At 40.2% G+C, this 24,755-nt stretch overlaps 2 protein-coding genes across 2 annotated transcripts in view; both read left to right on the top strand.

The window, feature by feature from the left end:
- The window catches only part of LOC131255772 (sister chromatid cohesion protein PDS5 homolog A-like), a 60,039-nt gene extending 46,159 nt beyond the window's left edge, over positions 1-13,880 (top strand). The window contains exons 2-7 of the mRNA XM_058256591.1: positions 11,279-11,365; positions 11,458-11,495; positions 12,356-12,421; positions 12,507-12,673; positions 13,271-13,415; positions 13,508-13,880. Of these exons, the coding sequence (XP_058112574.1) occupies positions 11,279-11,365; positions 11,458-11,495; positions 12,356-12,421; positions 12,507-12,673; positions 13,271-13,341 (429 nt within the window). The 3' untranslated portion in view covers positions 13,342-13,415; positions 13,508-13,880. The remainder of the gene's footprint in view (positions 1-11,278; positions 11,366-11,457; positions 11,496-12,355; positions 12,422-12,506; positions 12,674-13,270; positions 13,416-13,507) is intronic.
- LOC131255773 (sister chromatid cohesion protein PDS5 homolog A-like) lies at positions 2,449-9,169 on the top strand. The gene is made up of 2 exons (XM_058256592.1): positions 2,449-2,755; positions 8,284-9,169. Exons 1-2 carry the CDS (start codon positions 2,615-2,617, stop codon positions 8,533-8,535), a joined length of 393 nt encoding a protein of 130 aa, XP_058112575.1. The 5' UTR covers positions 2,449-2,614; the 3' UTR covers positions 8,536-9,169.
- Positions 13,881-24,755: the final 10,875 nt, after the last annotated feature.

The raw sequence follows: 24,755 nt of genomic DNA, 5'->3' as shown, positions 1-24,755 counted from the left end.
CCATATCTAATCCGTCCATAAGGTGCACCCATTCAACTTCACTCCTATACCTGAAGATCATGAGTGTGGGAAAGCCCAACCATTAAAACATTTTAATTAGGCAGGGCATGAGGCCCAACATATCTATTATACGCCATTCAATCCATTCAGAAGATACATCCTAGTCGGATGCATGGGCACGACAAAAATAAGGCCATTCCAAAACAAAAGCCGTAACGTTACATTACAAGTACGATGGTTGATCATTTTTTTAATATGTAACTGAGCTCAACAGGTTTTGATATTTCAAGTTTATTAAATTTTCGTTTTTTATTTATTTATACATTACAAGTATGATGGTTGATCTTGTGTGGGTGGGACGTAGTTCATTCATTGAATAGAAATAGCATTGAACGCCGCCTGACAAGATTAAAAGTTTAGACTATCCTCTACTTTAAATGAAAGTCAGGTTTTTTTTTTTTTTTTTTTTGTTTTTATAAATGGGGATCATAGGTCATGGATCTAAACCGTTTGTCAGTTGGACTGACATTCGATGGACCACTTCCAAAAGACGTTTAGGTTGGAACATATTATCAACAAATGCGGTACTTTTTTTAGTTGGATGTGTGTTGTTGTTGATTTTTTCTTGGTTCATTTGTTTTTTTTTTTTTTTGCAAGACACAACCCTTACTGTAATATTTTGAAGTCCTGACATGTATCATTGAATCATTGGCCCACCTACTGCTCAAAAGCTAAGCATACATGAATGTCCTCTTTCCAATACCATATAAATTGTGGCCAGTCAAAAGAATAACATGAATGAACAAACAGTCCATGTCATACAAATTAGGAGCTGTTGTGAATGAGGTGTAGCTTGGAAATCACACAGATCATAAGATACTAACATTTTGATTTGGCATGCCAAATTCAGCTACTTGCCATTTTCTTTCTAACCGTACATTTCATATGGTAACTCGAGGAAATATTTGTATTATCTGATTAGTGCAATTTCAGGTTATACTCCTGCATAATGGTACAATATTTTAAATATTTAATGATGAGTTTCTTTTTCAAAAAAAATAAAAAAATAATTTAATATTAAATTTCCCTAAAAATTCTAAAATTATTTATTTTTAAAATTGTGGAACCGTTTCTAGCTATCATTGAATGTACCATGCGCATTGCATTATGAGTGGATGAGCACGATTTTTGGGGCAGGTCACATTCGTCGTAGTTCAGAAACTCAAGAACTCAACCTGGCTCCTTGCCTAGTCGGGAAATAGTAGACCTAGTCTTTACTTGACTTGATATTCTTAGAAAGTTAAGGTCTATGTATATAGTGATTTGGGCCTTGGACTTTACTCTGCACGTGCATCATTACTGTAATTGAACTTGAGCATATTTTAAGTTTCATCTTATTCATTCCAGAATCCATTCGATCTATTTGGTTTTCTTTTAAAATGGATGATTTAATGGGAAGTGATAAACAAACAAATAAATAAAAACTCAGATCTTAACATATTGTAACTTGCTGCATCTCACTGTTACCATGTGTTTGTTTTTTTTTTTTTTTTTGCATTACCCAGGTTCCTTCCATTATCATAAGTTATCATCTACCTCCCTGTTTTGTGGCATAGTTCCTGGATCATGATGAGAAAAATATTAGAGTGCGGAAATTTATGCCATCTTTAGCCATTACAAAAGTGAGCCATCTTATGCACCTTATTTTATGTTTCTCCCATTTAGATAAGATATTCTCATTTAGATATATTTATCTCTATTCCCTGAAGTAGAAGATCCTCTTGGGTAAAACAAAGTGAACTTTGTTTATTGAAGGTCAGTTAGGGTATGACTAGTTTATTATTCTCTAGTTATTTCATGTTATGAAATATTAATGCATTTAACAACTAATTCTCTAAAATTGTTAAGATTTTCTGCAATCCAGTTACCATATAAAGTTTGCTTTCACTGCTAATATCCCCACTTTGTTCCTCTTCATTTTTTTTTCTCTCTGATTTTGCATTGCAGATATTTGGCATTAAAACTTTCATGAAAAGCTTTTTACCATTTAAAGATGCTCATCTGCACGCATGGATAGAAAACATATTGGAAATCCTAAAGACCATAATCTCTTTTGGAGAGATTTCAAAGGATACAAAATCAAGGCATTGTAGGTCTACTATCACGAATAACAATTTCACCTCTTGGCGATTGCCATCGTTGCCTTCATTTTACATTTGTAATTTGCATATGAATTATCTCTTGTTTTAAGTAGTTGGAAGTAAAATTATACCAGGGGACTTTCTCATCTTGCAGTACTGTGGAAAAGACCCATCAAAGGGTCGCTTAAGTAAAAGTTGTCATGTGCCTGTCAAAGTACTTGGATAAAAAAATACCAATTGATGTCTTTAATTTGACTTTAAGATCATCACATGAGCTTTTCTTTTTCTTTTCTTTTTTTCATGCAGAAGTTTGTTGCAAATGGTTGTTTACTTAGCATTGTATTCCCATTCTTAGTATAAAAATAAAATGTGTTGATTGTTCCATTGCCTTTTGTCATCTAAAAACAGATGATGTTTGCTTATACAGAGATTTTAACATCTTTCCCACTAGTTGCAACCGACTTTATCTTGGCATGCAGGATGTCTACCCACAAGCTAGGAAGCTATTCCTCAGCAAAGTACTCCAATATATAAAGGAAAGGCTTCTGGATGCGAAGTATGCATGTGGCTTCTCATTCAACATAACTGGATCCCATCCACTTGAGTTTATAGAGGTAAGTGTTGACAATTGGGAGCAATTATCTCCAAGTTGGTTCTCCATGATTCAAGCTCCTGATTTGTCTCTACTGCTAGCTGTACAGATAGACTAGAATTTCTATAAATATTTGATTGTATCTCGGTAGTTATAGCTTTCCTTATATTTATCAATTACGGTCCTAAACTATGGGATCTAAAACTGTACAAAGGCTATTTATGCCGATCAAGTAGAAGAGAAATGTATTGAAGCTTTTCCTCATAAACTTTTTATTTTTGACTTGGTATCAAAGTGGTTCTTATTATTAGTTCTATATCATCATAGCCTGAATTCTCATATACTCCTCGCACCATGACTAACGACAAACTCGAATCATCCTCTGTACCAGTTATCCATGTGCAATCAGAAAACCCTGGCTTCACAACCAGTGTCATTCTTACTGAAGTCAATTATGATGTCTGGTCCTAAATCATGTAAATGCAGATGGCAGGATGTGAGAAGCTTGAATACCTTAAGGGTGAAACACCTCCTCCGCAGGTTACTGATGCTTCCTATGCGAAGTTGTATGCTGAAAATCAAAAGGTTAAAGGATGGTTGCTGACTTCGATGTCACCGGAGGTTATGAAGCGCTATCTTAGACTGTCTACTGCACGTGAAATCTGGATTGCACTGGCCAAAGCTTTCTATGATGGGTCAAATGAATCGCGAGTTTTTGCACTGAATCAACGGGCATTCTCTACCAAGCAGGTTGGTCGCCCTCTTTCCACCTATTATGGTGATCTGGTAGAAATCTTTCAAGAGTTAGATCATCGTGATAGGATTGTAATGAAGGATCCCGAAGATATTGTCGCCTATAAAAAATCAGTTGAGAGACTGCGGGTGCATATCTTCTTGAATGGACTAGATATAGATTTTGAACAAATTTGAGGTGAGATTCTCAGGAAGGATCCTGCACTCGATCTTGAAGAAACTTATGCGTATGTTTGTCGTGATTCTGTTCGCCGAGCTGCATTGAATGGTGAACCTGAACACTCAAAATCATCTGCCATGGTGGCGCGCCGAGTCAAGCCTCGACAATCACAAACACATCCGAAATCAGATCGAACATTTGGTCCGCCGAATCATACTATTGATCAAAATCGGTCATCTAATCGTAGCTATGAAATAGGAACTGCAAAATCAGAACATGTGTGTACTCATTGTGGTGAAACTGGACATACTAAGTCACAATGCTATGAATTGATTGGGTAACTAGAACGGTGGGATCCTGCCAAGGCACCCCGCAAACAAAATTCAAAGTCAAATCATCATGCTTCTGTAGCTGTGGTCGAACCTTCCACCATCACCAGCACTCCTGAGCAAGTCTCTTCTTTCATTACTACATATGGGAATGATGGTAAGGCCTTTCATACTTCTGCTCCTGTTAGTCATAGTGAATGGATAATTGATTCGGGTGCCATAGATCACATGACCTTTGACAGTAATCATATTCAGTCCTTGAAACCCTCAGACCAACATATAGTGTCCACAGCCAACGGTACTTCCTCTCCCGTTGTTGGAGAAGGTTCAATTTCCCTTACCAAAAATTTGAATTTGGATTCTGTTCTGGTTGTTTCTTCTCTTAATCATAACTTATTGTTTGTCGCTCAAATAACCCTTGCTTTGAACTGTATTGTGATTTTTTGGCCTAACCTTTGTGTGTTTAAGGACATCCAGACTTGGAAGACAATTGGTTGTGGTACTAGGAGAGGGAAGCTCTACTATCTTGATTTAATGCCGGCAAGTTCAAACCAGTTAGATTTCTCAGCTGATACGTCTGACAAACTTCAGAATTCAGAAATCTGGTTGTGGCACAGACATTTAGGTCATGCATCTTTTGGATATTTACAGAAATTGTTTCCAAAGCTCCTTTCTCAATTAATTGTTTCAGACTTCAAGTGTGATATTTGTGAACCGGATAAAAGTCATCGTGTTTCATTTCCCATTAGTATGAATAAGAGTCTTGTACCTTTTATGGTTATTCACTCTGATGTATGTGGGCTTGCAAATACCTCTTCTTTGAGTGGAGCACGTTGGTTTGTTTCATTTATTAATGATTACACTCGTATGACTTGGGTTTGTTTAATGAAATCAAATAGTGAAGTTAGTTCCCTGTTTCAGCAATTTCACAAAATGATAGCCACTCAATATCAATCTAATATTCAGGTTCTTTGTACTGATAATGGTGGAGAGTTTATTAATCAAAACTTGAAACAGTACCTTAATTTCCATGGGATTGTTCATCAGACGACTTGCCCTTACTCCCCTCAACAAAATGGGGTAGCAAAGCGAAAAAACCGTCACCTTCTTGAATTTGTTCGTGCTTCCTTGTTTGGGGCTCACATGCCTATCAGTTATTGGGAGAAGCCATCACCGCTGCAGCCTACCTCATCAACCGTGTACCCTCTCATTCCCTACAATTTCAGACTCCCTTTTATTCCCTCCATAATACTATACATGCTCCTACAATACCGAATTTGCCCCCTAAAGTTTTTGGGTGTGTAGCCTTTGTGCACCTTCACAAACCCTTGAGAAATAAGTTGGAACCTGTGCCCTTTGGTGTGTATTTGTTAGCTATGCCTTGCATAAAAAAGGCTATCGGTGTTATCACCCCCCTTCTCGAAAGCTTTATGTTACACTTGATGTGGTCTTTCACGAAGATGATATGTACTATTCTTCCTCCGAGCCTCCACTTAAGGGGGAGAATAGAGATGAAGTGCAGACTTTGCATCATCCTTTGGACAACTTGGATCTTATAAGTGGTGACAATTTGGAAGCTAGTGGTGAATGTCCAAGTGATGGTGACACCATGGATAATAGGAATTTGGAAACTAGTGGTGAATGTCCAAGTGACGGTGACACCGTAGATAACAGGGGTGAGAATCAGGATCAAATGGAAGTGTCATCATTGTCTCAGCCATCTTCCTCCTCTCATGACGTACCAGCTAACCAATTGTCTTCTTCAGTCGATTCCATGCCCGTGTCTCAAGTAAATTCTGAATCTGAACCTCACCTAAAATCGTTACCTCTCATGATGTACTGGCTAACCAATTGTCTTCTTCAGTCGATTCCATGCCCGTGTCTCAGGTAAATTCTGAATCTGAACCTCACCTAAAAATGTTACCTGATCGAGCCACAAGAGGGAAACCCAAAGTTAGCTATGAACCTATTCTCAACTCCAAATCTAAGTATCCCTCAAGCAACTATGTATCCTACCATAAATTATCAGAGGAAAATAAGGCATTTGTGAATCAATTATCTATTGTAGCTATTCCTAATAGCGTGCAGGAAGCTTTAAAAGATCCTAGATGGAGGGAGGCAATGAATGAAGAAATGAAGTCCCTTCGAAAGAACTCAACGTGGGAAGTTGTTGACTTGCCTGAAGGGAAGATACCTGTTGGATGTAGGTGGGTCTTCACCATTAAATACAAGGTTGATGGAACTATCGAACGGTTCAAAGCAAGACTTTTTGCCAAGGGATATACTCAAACATACAGAATTGATTATATGGAGACATTTGCACCAGTGGCCAAAATTAATACTGTTCGTATTCTACTATCTCTAGCGGTAAATCTTGACTGGCCTTTGCACCAGTTTGATGTAAAGAATGCATTTTTGCATGGAGATCTCCAAGAAGAAGTATATATGGAATTGCCTCCTGGCTGTAATCTGCAGACTAAAGGCAATAAATAGGTCTGTAGGTTGAGAAAATCCCTATATGGTTTGAAGCAGTCTCCTAGAGTGTGGTTTGGAAGGTTCACAAGCTTTATGAGGTCTATTGGTTACAAGCAAAGTAACATGGATCACAGTCTCTTCTTGAAGCATAATGAAGAACAAATCATAGCCCTTATTGTGTACGTTGATGATATGATAGTAACTAGAAATGATCCTGAAGAAAGGAAAGCACTGCAGGAGCATCTTGCCCGTGAGTTTGAAATGAAGGATCTTGGTGAATTGAAGTATTTTCTTGGAATTGAAGTTTTAAGATCAAATAAAGGTATTTTTTTGTCACAATGGAAATATGCCTTAGACTTATTGAAAGAAACTGGTATGACAGCATGCAGTCCAACTAGCACTCCTATGGAAGAAAATCTGAAACTGGGTGTGCATCCGAATCAAGTTCCTGCTAACAAGGAACGCTATCGGAGACTGGTTGGAAGATTAATGTATCTTGCACATACTCGGCCTGATCTAGCTTATGCGCTAAGTGTTGTCAGTCAATTTATGCACTTCCCAAGTGAAGAACATATGAATGCTGTCAACCGTATCTTACGCTACCTGAAGGCATCTCCAGGAAAGGGAATTTTATTCACAAAAGGAGATAGTTTGGATGTTAAAGGCTATACAGATGCTGATTGGGCTGGGTCTATTGAGGATAGACGTTCTACATCTGGTTATTTCACGTTTGTAGGAGGAAATCTGGTTACTTGGCGAAGTAAAAAACAAGAGGTAGTTGCTAGATCTAGTGCTGAGGCCAAATACAAAGGAATGGCTAAGGCAATATGTGAATTGTTGTGGATCAGAAATCTGATGCAAGACTTACACATTAAGCAAGTCAGCCCTATGAAGTTATACTGTGACAACAAGGCAGCATGTGACATTGCTCATAAGGCAATCTGGGTCATAAGGCTATACAGATGCTGATTGCACTAGGTCTATTGACGATAGACGTTCTACATATGTTTATTTCACGTTTGTAGGAGGAAATCTGGTTACTTGGCGAAGTAAAAAACAAGAGGTAGTTGATAGATCCAGTGCTGAGGCCGAATACAGAGGAATGGCTAAGGGTTGTGGATCAGAAATCTGATGCAAGACTTACACATTAAGCAAGTCAGCCCTATGAAGTTATACTGTGACAACAAGGCAGCATGTGACATTGCTCATAACCCAGTTCAACATGATAGAACTGAGCATGTTGAGGTTGATAGGCATTTTATCAAGGAAAAACTGGAAGCAAAGTTGATTGAAGTTCTTCATGTTCAATCTCAAGACCAGCTTGCTGATGTGCTGACCAAAGCAGTGTCGAACCAGGCATTTAATGGCTGTCTCAACAAACTAGGCATGAGCAACATATACGCACCAACTTGAGGGGGAGTGTTGACAATTGGGAGTAATTATCTCCAAGTTGGTTCTCCATGATCCAAGCTCCTGATTTGTCTCTACTGCTAGCAGTACAGATAGCCTAGAATTTCTGTAAATATTTGATTGTATCTCAGTAGTCATAGCTTTCCTTATATTTATCAATTACGGTCCTAAACTATAGGATCTAAAACTGTACAGAGGCTATTTATGCCGATCAAGTAGAAGAGAAATGTATTGAAGCTTTTCCTCATAAACTTTTTATTTTTGACTTTAAGTATTTGTTATAATTTATTTTATAGACCAATTACTTCACAAATTTTCTCTATGCTGCATTTCACTGAATGTTGTGCCTTTTCTAGCCTGTATGAATGGGGATGAAGTTATACTGGCTAATGCCTTTCTATCTTTGTCATATTGATTCCACAGGACAAACATAACCTAATGGAAGTTGTTCAAATGTGTCACCGACTAAAGGCACTCCAACTTTCTATGCAACGTGATGTGAACTCGTCCTCCACTTATCTAGAAAATATTCTCACATATTTGCTCCTTGCACTTTCACATCATCCTTCATGTCCTAATGTTGATGAATGCAAGGAGGTTCAAGCATTTGAATCAATTTACTGGTATCCTTACTCTGTTGCATTTGTTGCTATGTACAATTTACTTGTCTTTTAATTGCTCTAAATGAGGATTCTACAAGCCAATATCCAGTTACATTTAAATCTGTGTTTATATTTCCCTGTTCTGTGTATGCAATTTGGGAAAATTGTGCAGGCATAGGTGCTAGGTGTTACATATTGATAGAAGTGTCTGAGCCTAATTTTCAATGGCCATTATATATGCCAAAATACAAGGGCCAAAAATAATTTCAGCATTTTAAAGAAGTTTCTTTTGAGAAGAAGAAATGGATTTTAGTGTTGAGTGAGCATATGTGTGTTGGAATGCTTTCCACGTCTGTAATGCTTCTTAGCTCTTTTAGCAAAACTTTTTACCCATAAAAAATAAATGAACTTAAAGTTACGGATTTGCCAATATAGTTATGCTTTTGGTATAAAAGACATTTTTTTTTTCATATAATATTCCAGAATTACTTAACACTAATGCTCATACACATAAATAGGTCATACATTATACGTGAGGTGCATTGTAACTTGTCGTTGTAGTTGATTGAGAACAATGCTATACACAATTTTGGGTGGGTGCCACAAAAATTTTTTGTCCCTCATTTATCATATAACTCCATAGCAGAAGTAAAACATTATAGAGAAGACAAAACATAAAACAATCTAAAACCACTAAAAAAAGGCAAGAACAAATCATAGCTGTCCACAGCAAACCACCTGTGCTCAACTGCACTGGAACAGTAGCATCCACATTGCATAGAACCCAATTCAACATCCTCTGCTTTATCCAACATCCTCTGCTGTCTCTCAAAATAGACCGCACACTGCAGCTGCATGATCAGAACAAAGCAATAGGAATTGGAGCATCCGAGTTCATGGTAGCTTACGTATGCTATTGTCTGTTATATTATTCGGGTTGTTGTTGGCTTTTGTTTTCTAGGATTTGGAAGGATATCTTAAAAGTGCACATGGTGTAAGATTATGTTCATTAGTGGCATTGTCATAGAAACATTAGCAATTAGATGCAAGCTACTTACATTTGATACGAGAAGTACTTACAAATATATGCATTTTGGGAATGCTGCCTTGTGTCCCGCATGATTTGTGTAAATCAAATATAAGTAGCTTGCATATACATAAATAGGTCATAAATTATATGCAAGGGTACTGCCTCAATTATTATTATAATTATACATAATAGCTTGTAAACAATTTTAAGGTATGTCATATTATTGAGATAGTCTTTGGCTTCTATTTTCCCGGATTTGATCGATGCGTTAAATATCGTCAAGGAATACATATTATGTATAAGTTTTGGATCACAAACTTTAATTGGTTTTATTCATTAAAAAATTGCAATTAGATTCAAGCTACTTGCATTTGCTATTGTGAATACTTACAATAATATGCATCTTAGTCATTTGGCCTTCTGTCCCCCATGAATTTTGCTGCATTGATACATGACACTAGAAAAAATATATTTGCCTAAGGTCACGTTGATTTTGAAATGCAAATGCATGCTCAGAGTAGAATTCCCTTACTCTGCCTGAAAATGCAAGGTTAACTTGTGTCCTTGAGACAACCTAGCCACCTCTGTTCCAATGTAAGCTTTATATTTTTTAAGGCAATTGCATTTTTTTTCTTTTGTGCTGATGCACAGATGTGAAGGTGGGCAATCAGGAGTTTCCCAAAAAGGGAAAAGGAAAGTCTTTCTACAATACTATCTTCCAAAATATAATGGGAAAGGTACTAATGGTATGTTTGGTTGGGGATGCAAATCCACATGTTCTTGTCATAAGTTATTTATCTGATGCAAGGTTTTGGTTTTATGTACAACATTATGTGCCATTTCATGTTACTATATTCTTAACTTCCTGTTTAAGTTTTCTTACTCATCAGTCGATGGTAGCATTCAAACAATATTGACTAGCCAGATAATTTCCTAGATAAACAGTAACTGTTTTGTTTGACATTATGATTTTGTGGAACTTACAACATATAAGCATTTCCTGAAAGAGAGAAAAAAAAAGAAAAAAGATATGTAGTGTGTGTTGGCTGTTGCGTGCAATAGTTGTCCGTATTAGAGAACCTTCGGTAACAACATTTAATTAATCACATTTTATGTGTTGGTTGGAGATGTCTTTCTTTTCCACCTTTTATTCTTGGACAAAATTCTGTTACTAGTTAAAGATTACTGCTCCCAATTCCCAAGACAGAAACTGCGCTACTGCCAAATCATGGTTGAAATAATAGTAGGACCTTGTTACCACTTCAATCATGTTGGGCCAGAAAAGGCTGTAAAGCAGAAGATTGCTCAGTGTGGGGCCTTCTTCCTTGTTGCCTAAACCGAGGGCGTTAAATATGCTTGGGTAGCCTTGTAAAGCACAACTTGGGGGCACACTTGAACATGCCCTGAATCATTATAATCTTGAACTCCTAGTTCTTTTAGTTGGGATGACTCGATTTTATTTTATTTTATTTTTTTTGGTTTCTGTTTTTGTTTTTTTTTTGTGTGTGTGTGTGTAGAGATAGCTCAACTTCATGGCTTCTTAGCATGGAAGTAAAAAATTTTGAGACAACAGGAAGCTGAGTTGTTAGGATGGATTTGTTTAGCACTGTATTTATTGTAAACTCTACTATTCTTACCTGCAGGATTTATGAAGGTGTTGTGCAATCTTATAACCCAGGAAAGAAGAAACACGTGGTAAACTATGGGACTTGTGTACTTCTCTTAATTATCCCTGTCCAAATTGTCCCCTTTCTTGAAGACTTGCTGAATGATATTTGCTTCAAAGATACTATATGACGATGGAGATGTGGAAGTTCTCCAGTTAGATAAGGAGCAGTGGGATGTTATTAGTGAAGGTTCCGAGCCTAGCAAGGTATTGATCTGTCTATTATCGAGCAATCTTTTCTTCTTTGGCTAAATTGCAAACTTTTAGCATGGAATATAATGTGTTCAACCTTTTTCCAGCGACTTAAATCATCGAATGTTTCCCCATCCAAAGGAATGTAAGTATCACTGTCAAAGGCTTTTCTTTCCACGATTCAGTTTTGTGTCATTTTAGTTAATTAAAATACAGTTTGGGCAGTATATGGTTGATATTATGCACAGATTAGGTGTTTTGAACCACAACATTATAAAAACTGATATGAGGGTCTTGAATGGATCCACTGTATGGGATGCTTTGCCGATTTTAAACTCATCTGAAATTCTTCTTCCTTTTCTTCTGGTTTAAACCAATTTGCCTGCTCTTTACTTCCTAGGAGTTCATACTCGCAACATTTTGGACATGCTGCTTCACTGCTCCTGCACCCAAATCCACCACTGCTTTCTCTTCCACTTTATGCAACTAACTGGTGCCAAGTCCGTTGTCATTGTAGTGGGCAGAATGATGTGATTTCATACCCCGACTGACCTATGTGAATAGTTTGGTTTTTGAGCAATGAGATGACTACTGGTGATGGTAGGATTATGAATCTTACTCAACTCGTAGATGCCAATTGACTGGTGTGTGCTTGTTCTGGGTTGTTCATCTGCTGGGACCCATGGTCCCCATGTATGTGTCATGGCCCAATGGCTAGGTCAGAGTGCTCATCTGGTAGGCCAACGGATTAAATAATTGACACTTACGATTATTATCTGGCATATGTGTGTCACACCTAATGGCCTGGTGAGCCATTTTATCTGTTCACACCAGTTTCAAGGTGGGGGTCCACCCGATGAATGGCCTGATGTACAGCTGGAAAATTGGCATATGTTGGGGACTAGGAATAAAAAATCCAGTCTTACAAGTAGCCATACCAGGCAGGGTACTTGGTTTCGAGAATGCAATTTCCATTATGCATCTTGTACATTGTTGTTGCTACAGGTCAGCCAAGGAGGGAAAAAGTAGGACACATGGTGCCTCAAGACGAAATAAGAATCCTTATAAGAAGTATGGAATTCGTATGTTGTGGGTATTTAACTATCTTTCTTGCTTGGTGAATTCTGAAAATTTGTGACATGCTTTCACCTTCTAGATTCAGGAGGAAAACGACTATAAAGAAAAATGTAAAGAATAGCCATAGTGGAATGTCAGAAAGCAACATTGGTGCCAATGCCAGCAATTACGCCAAAGGAAGAGCTATCGCTGACTTATCAGATTCTCACCCCGACACTTGTCCTGAAGTCAATGAAGTTAATTCAGGTAAAGCTACTGCCACTTTCAAAATCAATGGTTTGTCTCTTGTTAACCTAGGGAAATGCAAAATGCCCACAAGATGATAATTTCATCCATTGGCTTACTGTCACCTGTTGTTGGTGCCAAATTCAATACATGCACTTCTGTCATTACCCTTGCAACCTCACTGAGTGCCATCTGCTCCGTGTTGTGGCTATGATGTTTGTTACATGCTCTTCACACCCTCACTGAGAAATGAGAATAGTACTCTGCTGTAATCAGTGTAGCTGATAAATTTTCTTAAAATATTGATTTAGCTACCTCTTAAAAAATTAATGAGTGGCACTTAACACATCATTTTGTGGAAGGATTTAATTATGGTCTTAAGATACGTACTATTTAGGTGATGGGTGTACCTTGGATGAGTCAACTCGAACTAGGTGATATCCAACCCAGTTTGACACCTTGAGTGATCCCCCCCCCCCCCCCATTCATCCTTGAGTTGAGTGATTCGTGACTTTGACTGAGGACTGAATGAGTTGATCTGAATGAACAAGTCTTTTAACCATGGTAGAGATTTTCTCTATTCTTTTGGTTTCTCATGTCCTACTTTTTTCTTATTAGATGATTTTGCAAACAAGCATCTCCTTCAGCAGCCGCGAAGGAGGAGGAACAAGAGGCCCCAGCAGACCTAGAAGAATCAGACAGAGAAGAGAAAATGGATTCTTCCGATAGAGGAGCTGCAGGAGATTCGGATGATGAACCCCTTGTAATCTCTCTTTGCCTTCTCATCTTTGGACTAGATTGCTTAGCATCTTACTAGTTATTCTCCCTCATTTTGTTATGTTTCTTCCAATGCAGAGTATGTGGAAGGTACGAGGAGCAAAAGTAGCCTAGAGCTTGGAGACTGGCCTTCTCTTTGAAAACTCAAATGTTGGATTTGGCTTTGTTGCCATTTGGTCTGTCGATCTGAGTTGCTGAAGGAAGATGGACATTTTGGTACCTACAATAGATGCTGCTAATAAACTATAGTAACACAAATGCCGCGATAAGGGCCATGTGTATGTAATTTCCACTGTTATTGTATGTAGCATGCGTTTGTAGCCATCTTATGTAGAGTAGTTTAACCACTCATCTTGGATAGGTCATAGCCAAAAAATTACACATCCAACAATCCTAACCATCTGATTTGTTCCTTCAAATGGACCGTTGAAAGGAATCATCTTGTGTGCGACTTCCGACTGTTCAATTGGTATGCTAACCTTCCCTTGGATTTTTTGACTGTCTGTCAATAGTCGGTCCATTGATCCAACTGTTAACATCATTTAATCAATTTGGGTTTCGGTTATGGTCCATCCAAGAAGCGGTTAATCAATTGGATGGTATGAATCAGGTGCATTAGCTAGCCTAGTAAGTATTGAATTTCCAGGTATAGTTCATTCATTATCAGTTGCATTTTGCTTATATTCGAGAGGACACCTTTATTTGAGATGTGTGACAATTGTCGCTTTCTAAAGTGTCTGGTGTGAAAGGACCATCTCCACTTTTTGGCGTCACAGTACAACTTTGGCCTAAAATTTGCTGCGACCTGTCATTAGTACACATGATGAATTATGTAGCATCCTGTACATCAAATAATGTGTATGATCTTCTGTGGGTACATCATTTGGTGATCTCCAGCCTTTGATATTAAGCTCCCACTATAAATGTGTGGTGCATCAGAAACTTCTCAGCTTTGGAGAGTTCAAAGCCTACGATTGGTGGCATGATTTCTATGTTTGATGGATTAACATCTTTGAACTTGGGAGGCTTCAGGGTGATGGCGCATCCCTTATGTGTCCCACATCATCATCAGCTTGGACGATTAGAAAGAGAAGGTAGCTGGTCCACAAATCACAGTCCATAAATTTTAGAAAATAAGAAGTGCATTTATTTGACGAAGGAATGGGAAGCCATATGCACTTTCCTAACTTGTAAATTAGGACATGCCATTCTCTGGGAACATTGTTACAAGAGATGAGCTACTTGATGAGCTGCTTGCTGGATGATTTCATCAAAGTGCTATAACTAATATGGCCTCATTTACTATACAAAAGAAGAAAAAAAGAACAAAAGAACAGAGATTTTACTTGTGACGATGTGGGATACTTCATTGCTCAGAAAATATAGGTTGCCACTCAGTACTCCTTTAGTGAGGTTTTTCTAAGTGTAAAGCTCCGTCGCAAACCGGGAGTGTCAGCGTCATTATCATTCTCTAAGCTTTATTCCAACTACCTTGGGTTGTCCTTCACAAGTGAGTAGTGTTGGCATCATTATCATTATCTAAGCTTTATTCCAACTACTTGGGATTGGCTATATGAATCTTGTTTCCCTATTTGACTCCGGGCTGTACCTTTAATTAGATCAGAAGTCATCAATATTTTCGCAACGCCTCCTTTTGGGCCTTTTGCAATGAACGTATAAAAAAAAGACTATATTTGAAAGCATACGAAAATTGTCAAGCTTGAATAAATTTTCTTTTAAATATATGTCGAATAAAACATTTGAAAAAAAGTGGTGACGACGAGCATGCAGTAATAGGTAATGCGATGTCATCACCAATCCTTAGGCATGGATTGTACTATCCATTTAGGCTCAAATTGAGGTCTGGTTTTGTTGAAGTTTGGCACAGAGGGGTTGAAAGATTAAGAGGAACTAGAAGAAGTATGATAGGAGATGGGTGGAGCGTAAGGAAAAAAAGTAGATCGTATGATGGGTTACCAATAATAATTTGGGAGCCATAATGATTTAGAGAAATTTGTTTGAAGGTATGCATAAGGGCATATTGACTATGTGGTTATTGTTGGGGAGGCCTTGTGGAACATTTATCTATATAAAAAGAGTTGTAAAGTGAAGGCAACTAGCATTGTTGTGATTTGTAGATCGACGTATCTGACAATGTGGCCCATTACAACTACAGGAGTCTTCAGTGTAGGTAAAATGGCACAACCATTCCCTAAAAGCCATGTCTGTAAGTGAATCCTTGACCAGTCTCAAGCCAGTTAAAGACAATGTCTACAAGTGAATCCTTGACCAGAGTCAGGTAAGAAGGGAAAGGCGAGGGGTGATGTGTAAGAATGGAAAACTCGCCCAAATCCACACTCTTCAGCCTCTTCATTCGGAATATTACTTTCGACACTTCGAGGGAGGATTTATTCCGTATCTTCTCCAAATACCAGAAAGTAACTGATGTGTACATCCCATCCTTCCTGGAATCGTCAAAACCAAGGGGATATGGTTTTGTCCGCTTCAGATACGAGCAAGACGCTAAAAATGCCATGGATGTGCTCAATGGCAAAAGGATCGACGGCCGAATAGTAGATGTGCGATGGGCCAGAAACAGGGCTCCTGACAGAGCCAGCCTCAGCCATTGCAGCACTGTTCGGGTAAAACAAAAACACCATCAGGACTCAACCACCTCTTACTTGGGTGCTCTGAACAGGGTGACAGATAACCGTTCAAGGAAATCACACTCGGAGGAAGACATTGCTACAGTGGCAGATAGAAGAGCAGTAGAAACCAGACTCCAAGCTTTGTTTTTAGGCGTGCTCATTACCGTCTCCAGCCCCAACATTTCAATCCTGAGAATCCGCAGTGCGTTCAACACATCATGTTTCGGCCCATCTCTTGCTGAAATCACGCGAATATCCCCTATCAAATTTCTTCTTAGGTGGAGATCTAAGCAAGCTTTTGACGGATTCCTTCTAGATTCTGAATTCCATAAATCCTCCAATATAATATCAGCAGTTAAATGGTCCCCAGGGGAGCTTTTTAGAGGAGACGGTATTTGGTTGCGACTGTTCGGAATACCCGCTCATGCCTGGATGGAGTCAGTTTTGTTGGACCTAGGTAATCTGCTGGGCAAGGTAACACAGATTGATCCCATCAGCACGTACGGCGTTTTCCAAACGTTTGCTTGTATCAGAGTTGCTATTGCCCCTGGTACGAATATGTGGAGAGCTCTCAAGCTCCAAGTTCTTGGACAATGTTTCCCAATTCTAGCGGAGGTGGAATCGCTCTATACTGCCAATACCATCCACCACAGCTCCCTCATCCCAATTGAAGTCCAGACTGTAAAAGAGAGTACGAAAGATTGGGTCCAGAGAAACTTCAGCTCCCCTCTGTCGGCCCCTCCGAAACCCCTGATAGGTGTTTGTGAAAATGTTGCTGAAACATCCCAAGCAAATGACACCCATACTACAAACAGGACTTATGCTTCCTCCCCTAAGGATGGTAACAAATTGCCTATGCAAGCAGGCATCTTTGTGATAAGCAACAAGGACGGTCAGATTCATGAAACTGCTACGGGACCTGCTGATAGGGGACTCGCTGAAATGGGACCTACTGAAATCCTCCTGGGACCTCCTGATAGGGGACCCGCTGATATGGAACCTGTTGACATAGGACCCGCTAATAGGGGATTTGCTGATACGGGTCTTGTTAAGATGGGACAAGCTGATATGGGACCTGCTCATATGGGACAAGCTGATATGAGACCTTCTAATATGGGACCTACTTCAGCTCCCCTTGGAGACCGATCTCAAACCGCTCTCAGGGGTGCGGCTTCAGGCAGTGCCTGCAATCAAGACACTGACCTTGCTGACCACTCTAGGCCTGCTATGGATCTTAGTACTAGAAAAGTATCTCCCAATTGCCCCAGCCCATCGATGCTGCAGATACACAATAGACTCCCAACTCCACAGCACGATCCTCTAACAGACCGAATTGGCCTGGCCGAGATTACTGCAACTCTGTTCCCAAATGAAATAGAAAATGATCAGAACACCCAAGAGGATAGACAGGCAGATATTTTTGCAGCCACAAACACTTTCAACAAGGAGCTACAACAAAGCTTTCTTCGCCGATCCAAATCTCAAGGGAACTCGCCTCTCAACCTCGGCTCCCAGTCGAAAGGTGCAGATAGTGACGAGGAACCTGATGATGATTTCAATTCGATTACCTAAGACAGAGTGTTCACAGATCATCACAAGTTGAATTGTTTAGAGGAGGCTGATCTTCATTCTTCCTTTGCTAAGGAACCGCTCTCCCCTCAGGACGAGCACAGGCTGGTTATCAATTTGTCCCCTTATTTCGGATCACCCCGAAATATGAATGCAGAAAGGTGTCACCACTATGGACCAGAGATCTTCGAAGAGGATTCAAATAGGAGGGAAGACTGTGATGTTGCCCGAGCTGCCCCACCTGACAAGATACAAGAGAAGGATACCTCCATCTCTGACAGACCGAATCAGTATCCTCCTATGGATCCTCACGAGCAACCTAGAATCAAAGTTGTCAAAGTGTACAAGAGAAGAGGGCGTATTCTCTGCGGCAGGTTGGAATGGGAATCCAGACTTAGAAGACTAAGATGCAGGGCTGCGAATACGGGCTGTGTAACGGATGGATAAGATCTTAATTTGGAATGCCCGTGGTATTGGCAACAAGAGAACAATCAGAACCTTGAAGAGGATGATTAGACGCCATAACCCCTGCATTGTGGTGATTCTTGAACCGATGATCAAGGACACTCACAGAATCAGAATTGGCTTAAGTATTGGTTTCCACCTCTCCTTCTCTAATGATAATGAGGGTGGAAAAATCTGATTTTTCTATAAAGATTTGTTATCCTGCTCAAATTTTAAAGCTTCTAACCAATCATTAACTGTTTAGATTCAGGTACATCATATTCAGCTGTCTGTTTTTCTCACGTCTGTTTACGCCAGCTATTCTAGAATTCTCAGGAGAGCTCTCTAGGACAAGTTAGCGGATCTGTCGTCGTCTATCCATAGCCCGTGGGGAGTGGGTGGTGATTTCCATGCGATCACTAATGCTTCGGAAAGACGTAGCAGAGGCGAGTTTGACAGGCAAAGCGCCAGGGAATTCTCTGAGGCGATCGATAATGCTGGGCTGGTCGACGCCGGATTCACAAGACAACGCTTCACGTGGTGCAACAACCAAGCGGGGGCGTCTAAAATCTGGGCGAGGCTAGATAGAATGCTCACCAATGCTCCCTGGACGTCCTCTTTTCCTCGTTTCCGGATCAAGCACCTTCCTCGGGTTAACTCCGACCACAATCCACTTCTCCTGGATTTCCCTCCCCAACCCACTGTCAGCCCAAGGCCGTTCAGATTTCAGATGATGTGGACAAGGGATGATGCTTTCCTTCAGGTAGTTAAAGCAGCTTGGGATAAAGCTAAATCTTATCACCCGGTCTTCAATGTGCTAGCTAAACTTAAGAGTGTCAAGGCTGAGCTAAAAATCTAGAACAAGGAACAATTTGGAAATATTTTTGATCAGATGAAAGCAGCAGAAACAGAACTTGAAACGACCGACCTTCTGTTGCAACAACACTTGTCCAATCAGAGCCTAAGTAGCGACATTCAGTTCAGATTCCAAGCAGCCTCAAATCACCTAGCTCAACTGGAGATCAAGCAGGAGTTGTTTTGGAAACAAAAAGCGAGAAATAGCTGGCTCAAGGAGGGTGACCGGAACTCTAAGTTCTTCCATGCGTCCACAACAGAGCGACATCGCAGAGCTACAATTAACAAAATCGTACTAGATACAAGTGAAGAATTAACGAACTAGGAAGAGATCAAGCGGGAGACGGTGCGCCATTTTCAAGATAGATTTTCTGGGCGCCCCATCAGCGAGGAATCTACGCTACTAGACTCAGTCCCTCATTTGCTGACGCGGGAGATGAACGACCGGCTGACTGCGCCCCCATCCTTATTAGACATTAAGCAAGTAGCTCTATCCATTCCGAGAGAGGGAGCCCCGGGCCCTGACGGTTTCTCAGGCACTTTTTTCTTATCCTGCTGGGACATTATCAGCCAGGATATTCATAAGGCGATGCTGTATTTCTTCCAGGGGAAAAGGTACCTCGAGCAGTCAACTCTACCCTCATTTGCCTCATCCCCAAGGGGCCTGCCCCAAGAAGGTGGTCCGACTATAGGCCAATCAGTTTATGTAACTGCCTATACAAAATTCTTTCCAAGATAATAGCGCTCAGGCTAAACCGTTTGCTGCCTTCCCTGATTTCAGCTGAGCAAGGTGCATTCATCAAGGGTCGTTCGATCTCTGAAAACATCGCACTCTCTCAGGAGCTGTTCAGAGATTTAAGTAGAAAGAACAGAGGAGGTAACATTGTTTTGAAATTAGATATGGAAAAGGCGTACAACTGGGTGGATTGGTTTTTCCTTAAACAGGTTCTTGGGCGCTTTGGTTTCTGCCAAAAATGGACGAGCTTCGTAGAAAACTGTTGGGCTAGCTGTTGGTTCTCGGTATTAATTAACGGTGAGGCTGCGGGTTTTTTCAAGTCCTCGCGAGGGCGTTGCAGCAGGGGGACCTGCTCTCCCCTAGCCTCTTCATTCTCTGCGCTGATGTGCTTAGTCGTAGCCTTAATCATCTCATGTCTTCTGGGCAATGTTCTCCTTTCGCTCAACGGAGGGGTTGCTCGCCAATTTTCCACCTCCTATATGCAAATGACACCCTGCTTTTCCTAAACGATGGTTTAGCCTCCCTTCGTAAGATTAAAGCTCTGTTGGATGAATATCAGAAAGCACCTGTCCAATGCATCAACTGTGCAAAAAGCTCCTTCCTTTGCTCGGATAAGATCCCGAAGTCCAGAATTAGAGCCATTTCAAACCTCCTCGGAATTGCCAGATCAAACGGGCCTTTTATCTACCTAGGGGTTCCCTTGGCTGTAACTAGACTGAAGGCAAGTGCTTTTCAATCCTTGGTGGACAAAGTGGAGGGTCGGATCAGTGGTTGGAAAACTAGATTTCTGTCACAAGCTGGGAGAGCGGTCCTCATTAAACAAGTGTTGGGGGGTATTCCCATTCATTCTATGGCATCCACCACCCTCCCGAAAGTGGTCCTGGCTGAGCTGGAGGGAAGGTTTGCAGCATTTTTTTTGGGACGGGCAGATGGGAAGAGAAAGTTTCATTGGCGAAATTGGAAGACCATTGCTCAGCCGTTAGATGAAGGAGGGCTTGGCATCCGTAAACTCTCTGAAACTATGACTGCGTTACATTTAAAGTTGGCTTGGACCTGCAAATTCCACGCGGATTCCAGCCTTTGGGCTTCCTACATGGCAGCAAAATATGCCCGTCAGCAGCTCTCTGATATTCCTAAAGGCTACGTAAGCCTTGGTTCGGCACTTTGGAGGAGGATTTCTAGGTTACTGCCATTTATTGAAGCTAAGGTGCAGTGGAAGGTTGGTGTAGGGAACAGTAATTTGTGGACGTCGAACTGGACGGGTCTAGGTCCGCTTCAGAACCTGGTGACAGAAGAAATCCCTGTTGACTCTCTGCCTCTAACAGTTAACCAGTTCTTGGGTCCTAACGGCCCCCTCCCTCCCTCTCGAGCTCTCTCCCTACTCCCCCAACAAGCTATTGATCATATTTTTCAAGGCAGTTTCTGCCTATCTGAAGGTCCTGACTCTCCCTTCTGGCTGCTCTCCACTTCAGGCATTTTCACTGTAAAATCAGCCTAGGGGGCAAGCAGACCAAGGGCTCCTAGGAAGGTCTGGGCAAAGTCAGTTTGGAACGAATATTTGCCACCAAAAATTTCTCTGTTCCTTTGGAAGCTGATCCACAAAGCTGTTCCTGTGAAGACAGTGGTGCAATCTAGAGGAATTTCGCTCGCATCTAGATGTATTTGTTGCAACAGTGGCTTAGTTAGTAACCCTTCGGTAGAATCCCTCTCTCATCTCTTCCTTAATGGGCATTTAGCCTCGGTAGTTTGGAGCTTCTTCGGATCGACTTTTGGAATCTCAGTCCTGCAGACTCATTCGATGGTTGCTAGATTGTTTCAGTGGAGAAGGTCATATGCGGGCCGCATTTCATTGTCGAGCTCTCGGCACCTGGCACCTGCATTCATCTGGTGGGAATTGTGGAAAGCCAGTAATGGAGCTGTCTTCAATAAGAAACCTCCTTCAGTTGCCGTTGTGATTGCCCGGGTGTTGTGGTGGCTCTCCACGACTCGATTGATTTGGCTTCCTCCTAGTTCCTTGCCTGGTAGGACTTTTGGTGGATGTGCAATAAAACACTCGGTGGTGGCTTGGCGGAAACCTCCTACGAGCTGGTTTAAAGTCAATGTGGATGGGTCCTCTCGAGGTAATCTGGGGTTGGCGGGGGGCGGAGGCGTTTGCAGAAATGAGAAGGGTGAAGTCATCTTCGGTTTCTCATTTGGTTATGGGGTGATGTCTAACATTGGAGCAGAATTGAGAGCGGCTCACGATGGTTTATCTCGGACTTAGTGGTTCGGGCTTTCAAAGGAAATGCAGGCTTAGGTTGGAAATGGAAAGGCTGGCTTCTTAGAATGAAGAAGCTCCGCCGTCTCGGGCAGGTGGAGTTTTCTCATATTTTCAGGGAAGGTAATGCCCCGATAGATGTGTTTGCTCAGCTGGGGAGCTCGTCCCAATCCCGCATTTGCTACTTGAGCAAAGATGCCTTTCCCAGAGAGGTCAGAGGGCTTCTTTTCTTAGACAAAGTCGGCTTAGGTGCTGTTAGGAGCAAGTAACCTTTCCTGGATTGTATTGTCCCTACTTTTGTTTGTTACGATAGGTCTTTTGTTGGTCTTTTTTTCGTCGGGAGACCCGAATGTACTTTTTGTCCAGATCAATATACTCGTTTTTTGCCCAAAAAAAAAAAAAAAAAAGCAGAACAACTTATCTTTTGTGTGAGAAGATGTAATCAATATTGCCCTTAGTATGGAAAGCTCATATAAAACACTTTTTGTGGAAAAAGAAAAAAGTGAATCCTTGACCTGTCTCAAGCTAGTTAAAAGAGTTGTCTGTTGAACCTCATAATATGATATGGACTCAAGAGGAGAGGGAGGTAGTGAAGCTTCCTCCTAAAGGAGAAGGGTCACAAACTCCGAGGACGTGGGCAGTGGTGATGTTAGTCTTGATAGTTGTGGAGACCGTCTTATAGTTCTTTAAAAGTGATTGGAGAATGTAGTGGACTTTGTATGTGAATGTCTGAGAGAATGCTTGATGATCGCATGATTATCATACATGGCTTTGAGATTGCCGAAGTAATCATTGATATATGATGTTTTTGCTTATACTTTTGAATGTTGATCATGCATTTGCATGGGATTTTGACTGTTGTGAGAACTTAAGAATTTCCATCCCACTTACATGGGCCGATTTAAGCTAGAAAATATGTGCCACAAAATTTTGGAGAAATAGTAGATAACAAGCAAGCAAAGGCCATGTAATCATTTTCCTACCATTTGGAATATTCAGGATTGGAGATTTCCATTTCTCTTTAATTTGAAGAATGCTCAGTAGTCATAGGTAGCGATGGATGTTATATCCATATTGCCCATCATTGCCTGCCTCTAACGGCAGCTTGTTAGTATGGCCTTTTCAAATAAGAAAGGTATCATTTTTTAAATTTAGTTTACATCAGTTAGAGAAGCATTCTTAAAGACATATTGAGAAGGAAGGGATGCATTGAGGAAGAAGGAGAGCCCGTGAAGAGAGCAGGAATTATAGAAGTCAATGGAATGATTTTGAATAAGTTTTGGTAAATGAGATGGTCTTTGGAGATGGTTTTAAAAAAGAGAACCGAGGTTGTAGATGATTTTGGAGAGCGAGGTGAAGTTGGGGATTAATTTGGAGAGAGTGATGGAATCAAAATTTATGGTTTTTTTTTTTTTTTTACTTCTAAATAGAAAAAGGAAAGCGAAGGTAAAGAAAAATGTGAGAAGATAAAAGAAAAGTAAAGAGAATCTTAGGTTTTGAAGAAATAGATGATCTTGAAATTCTAAATATGGACTTAAAAAAAAAAAAGAGTTAAACATCTTGAAAGTAAAAGATCCAAGAAAGTTGGAGAAATAGAAGAACATAGAAATTGTAGATCCATCCTTTATTCTTTTATAGCGAAATTTTAGGGAAGAAAAGAAGAAAGGATATTCTTTGAGGGTGGTATGACTTACAAGATGATTGCTATATATATGTCAAAGGAGTGATGAGGTTTTGTGATTGGTTGTTTAAATACGATGAAGTCTTATCTTTATTGTTGTAATTAGAAAGTGAAGAAGAGAAGAGAGGAAGAAAGAAGGAAACTTCCCTACTTTCTATATTTTTACACAAAGCAACATAGCAATGTATATATAAAGGGCTATTTAGATGCAAGCAAAGCTGTTTGTAAAGCACCTTGAATTGGCTAGCAAGGTAATGCTACTGATTAGTTATTTTGTTTGCTGTTTGTAAAGCACCTTCAAATGCAACGGATTTGCATTGACACATCTGGCACATAATCGAGATTGATGCTGGCACACATGCATGTAATTGAGATTGATGCCTGTACGGAGCATTTTATTCGAAGTGCAGAACTTGGGATGAGCTTTTCCACCTCTTCACAAGAATCTATCCTTTAACTCCTTTTTTTTTTTTTTTGGGTACAAATCTATCCTGGCCATATTCCACCTTTCAAGGGCGTGATGTCCTTATTATTATCATTACTGTTTTATATATTCTTATGCATAAATAGGTTTTAAACCATAGAGAAGATGTTTGCTCCGGGCTGCGCATGTTGGGCACAACTTTGCTTGGATTCATACAACCCCTAAGAGTTCCAAGTGGTCCCATGGCATGTGAGACTAACTGAGCCAAACTAAATATGCTATTAAATAAGGTTTCATCCAATATCTAATTACATACTTTTCACGTGTACAATTTATTTATTTATTTATTTTTTATTTTTTATTTTACTTTCAATCTACATTTACAATTCTCATTTGATGCATTCAACAATCACAATTTTCAATCAAAGACAAGTTTTCTATTCTCATCAATGACTCGTAGTAGGACACTTGCACGGTCCAGTCGATTGGACAAGATATTTACTAGTTCTAGCAAACATTTCATAGGCTACAATATGAAAATCACATCAGTTGGATGATCTAATCCATCCATATGTGGGTTTCTTTTTATATTTATTTATTGCCAAACCATGGATGGGATGGTTAGGATTTTCTGATAAAATTGATTCTTTAGAACTGTAAGCAATCGATGATGGGCCTAACAGATGGATAGCTCACTGCTGAATAGGCCTAC

This window comes from Magnolia sinica, chromosome 9, assembly GCF_029962835.1.
Source record: "Magnolia sinica isolate HGM2019 chromosome 9, MsV1, whole genome shotgun sequence".
Taxonomy (NCBI): domain Eukaryota; kingdom Viridiplantae; phylum Streptophyta; class Magnoliopsida; order Magnoliales; family Magnoliaceae; genus Magnolia; species Magnolia sinica.
Note: the sequence above shows the minus strand (reverse complement) of the source record. Positions and strands in the feature narration are given on the sequence as shown.

Bases quoted from the DNA above. Each gene is read 5' to 3' on its own strand.
- LOC131255773 (XM_058256592.1), top strand. From the start codon at position 2,615: ATGCAGGATGTCTACCCACAAGCTAGGAAGCTATTCCTCAGCAAAGTA. The intron at 2,756-8,283 runs GTAAGTGTTGAC...TTGATTCCACAG, and splicing joins ATCCACTTGAGTTTATAGAG to GACAAACATAACCTAATGGA.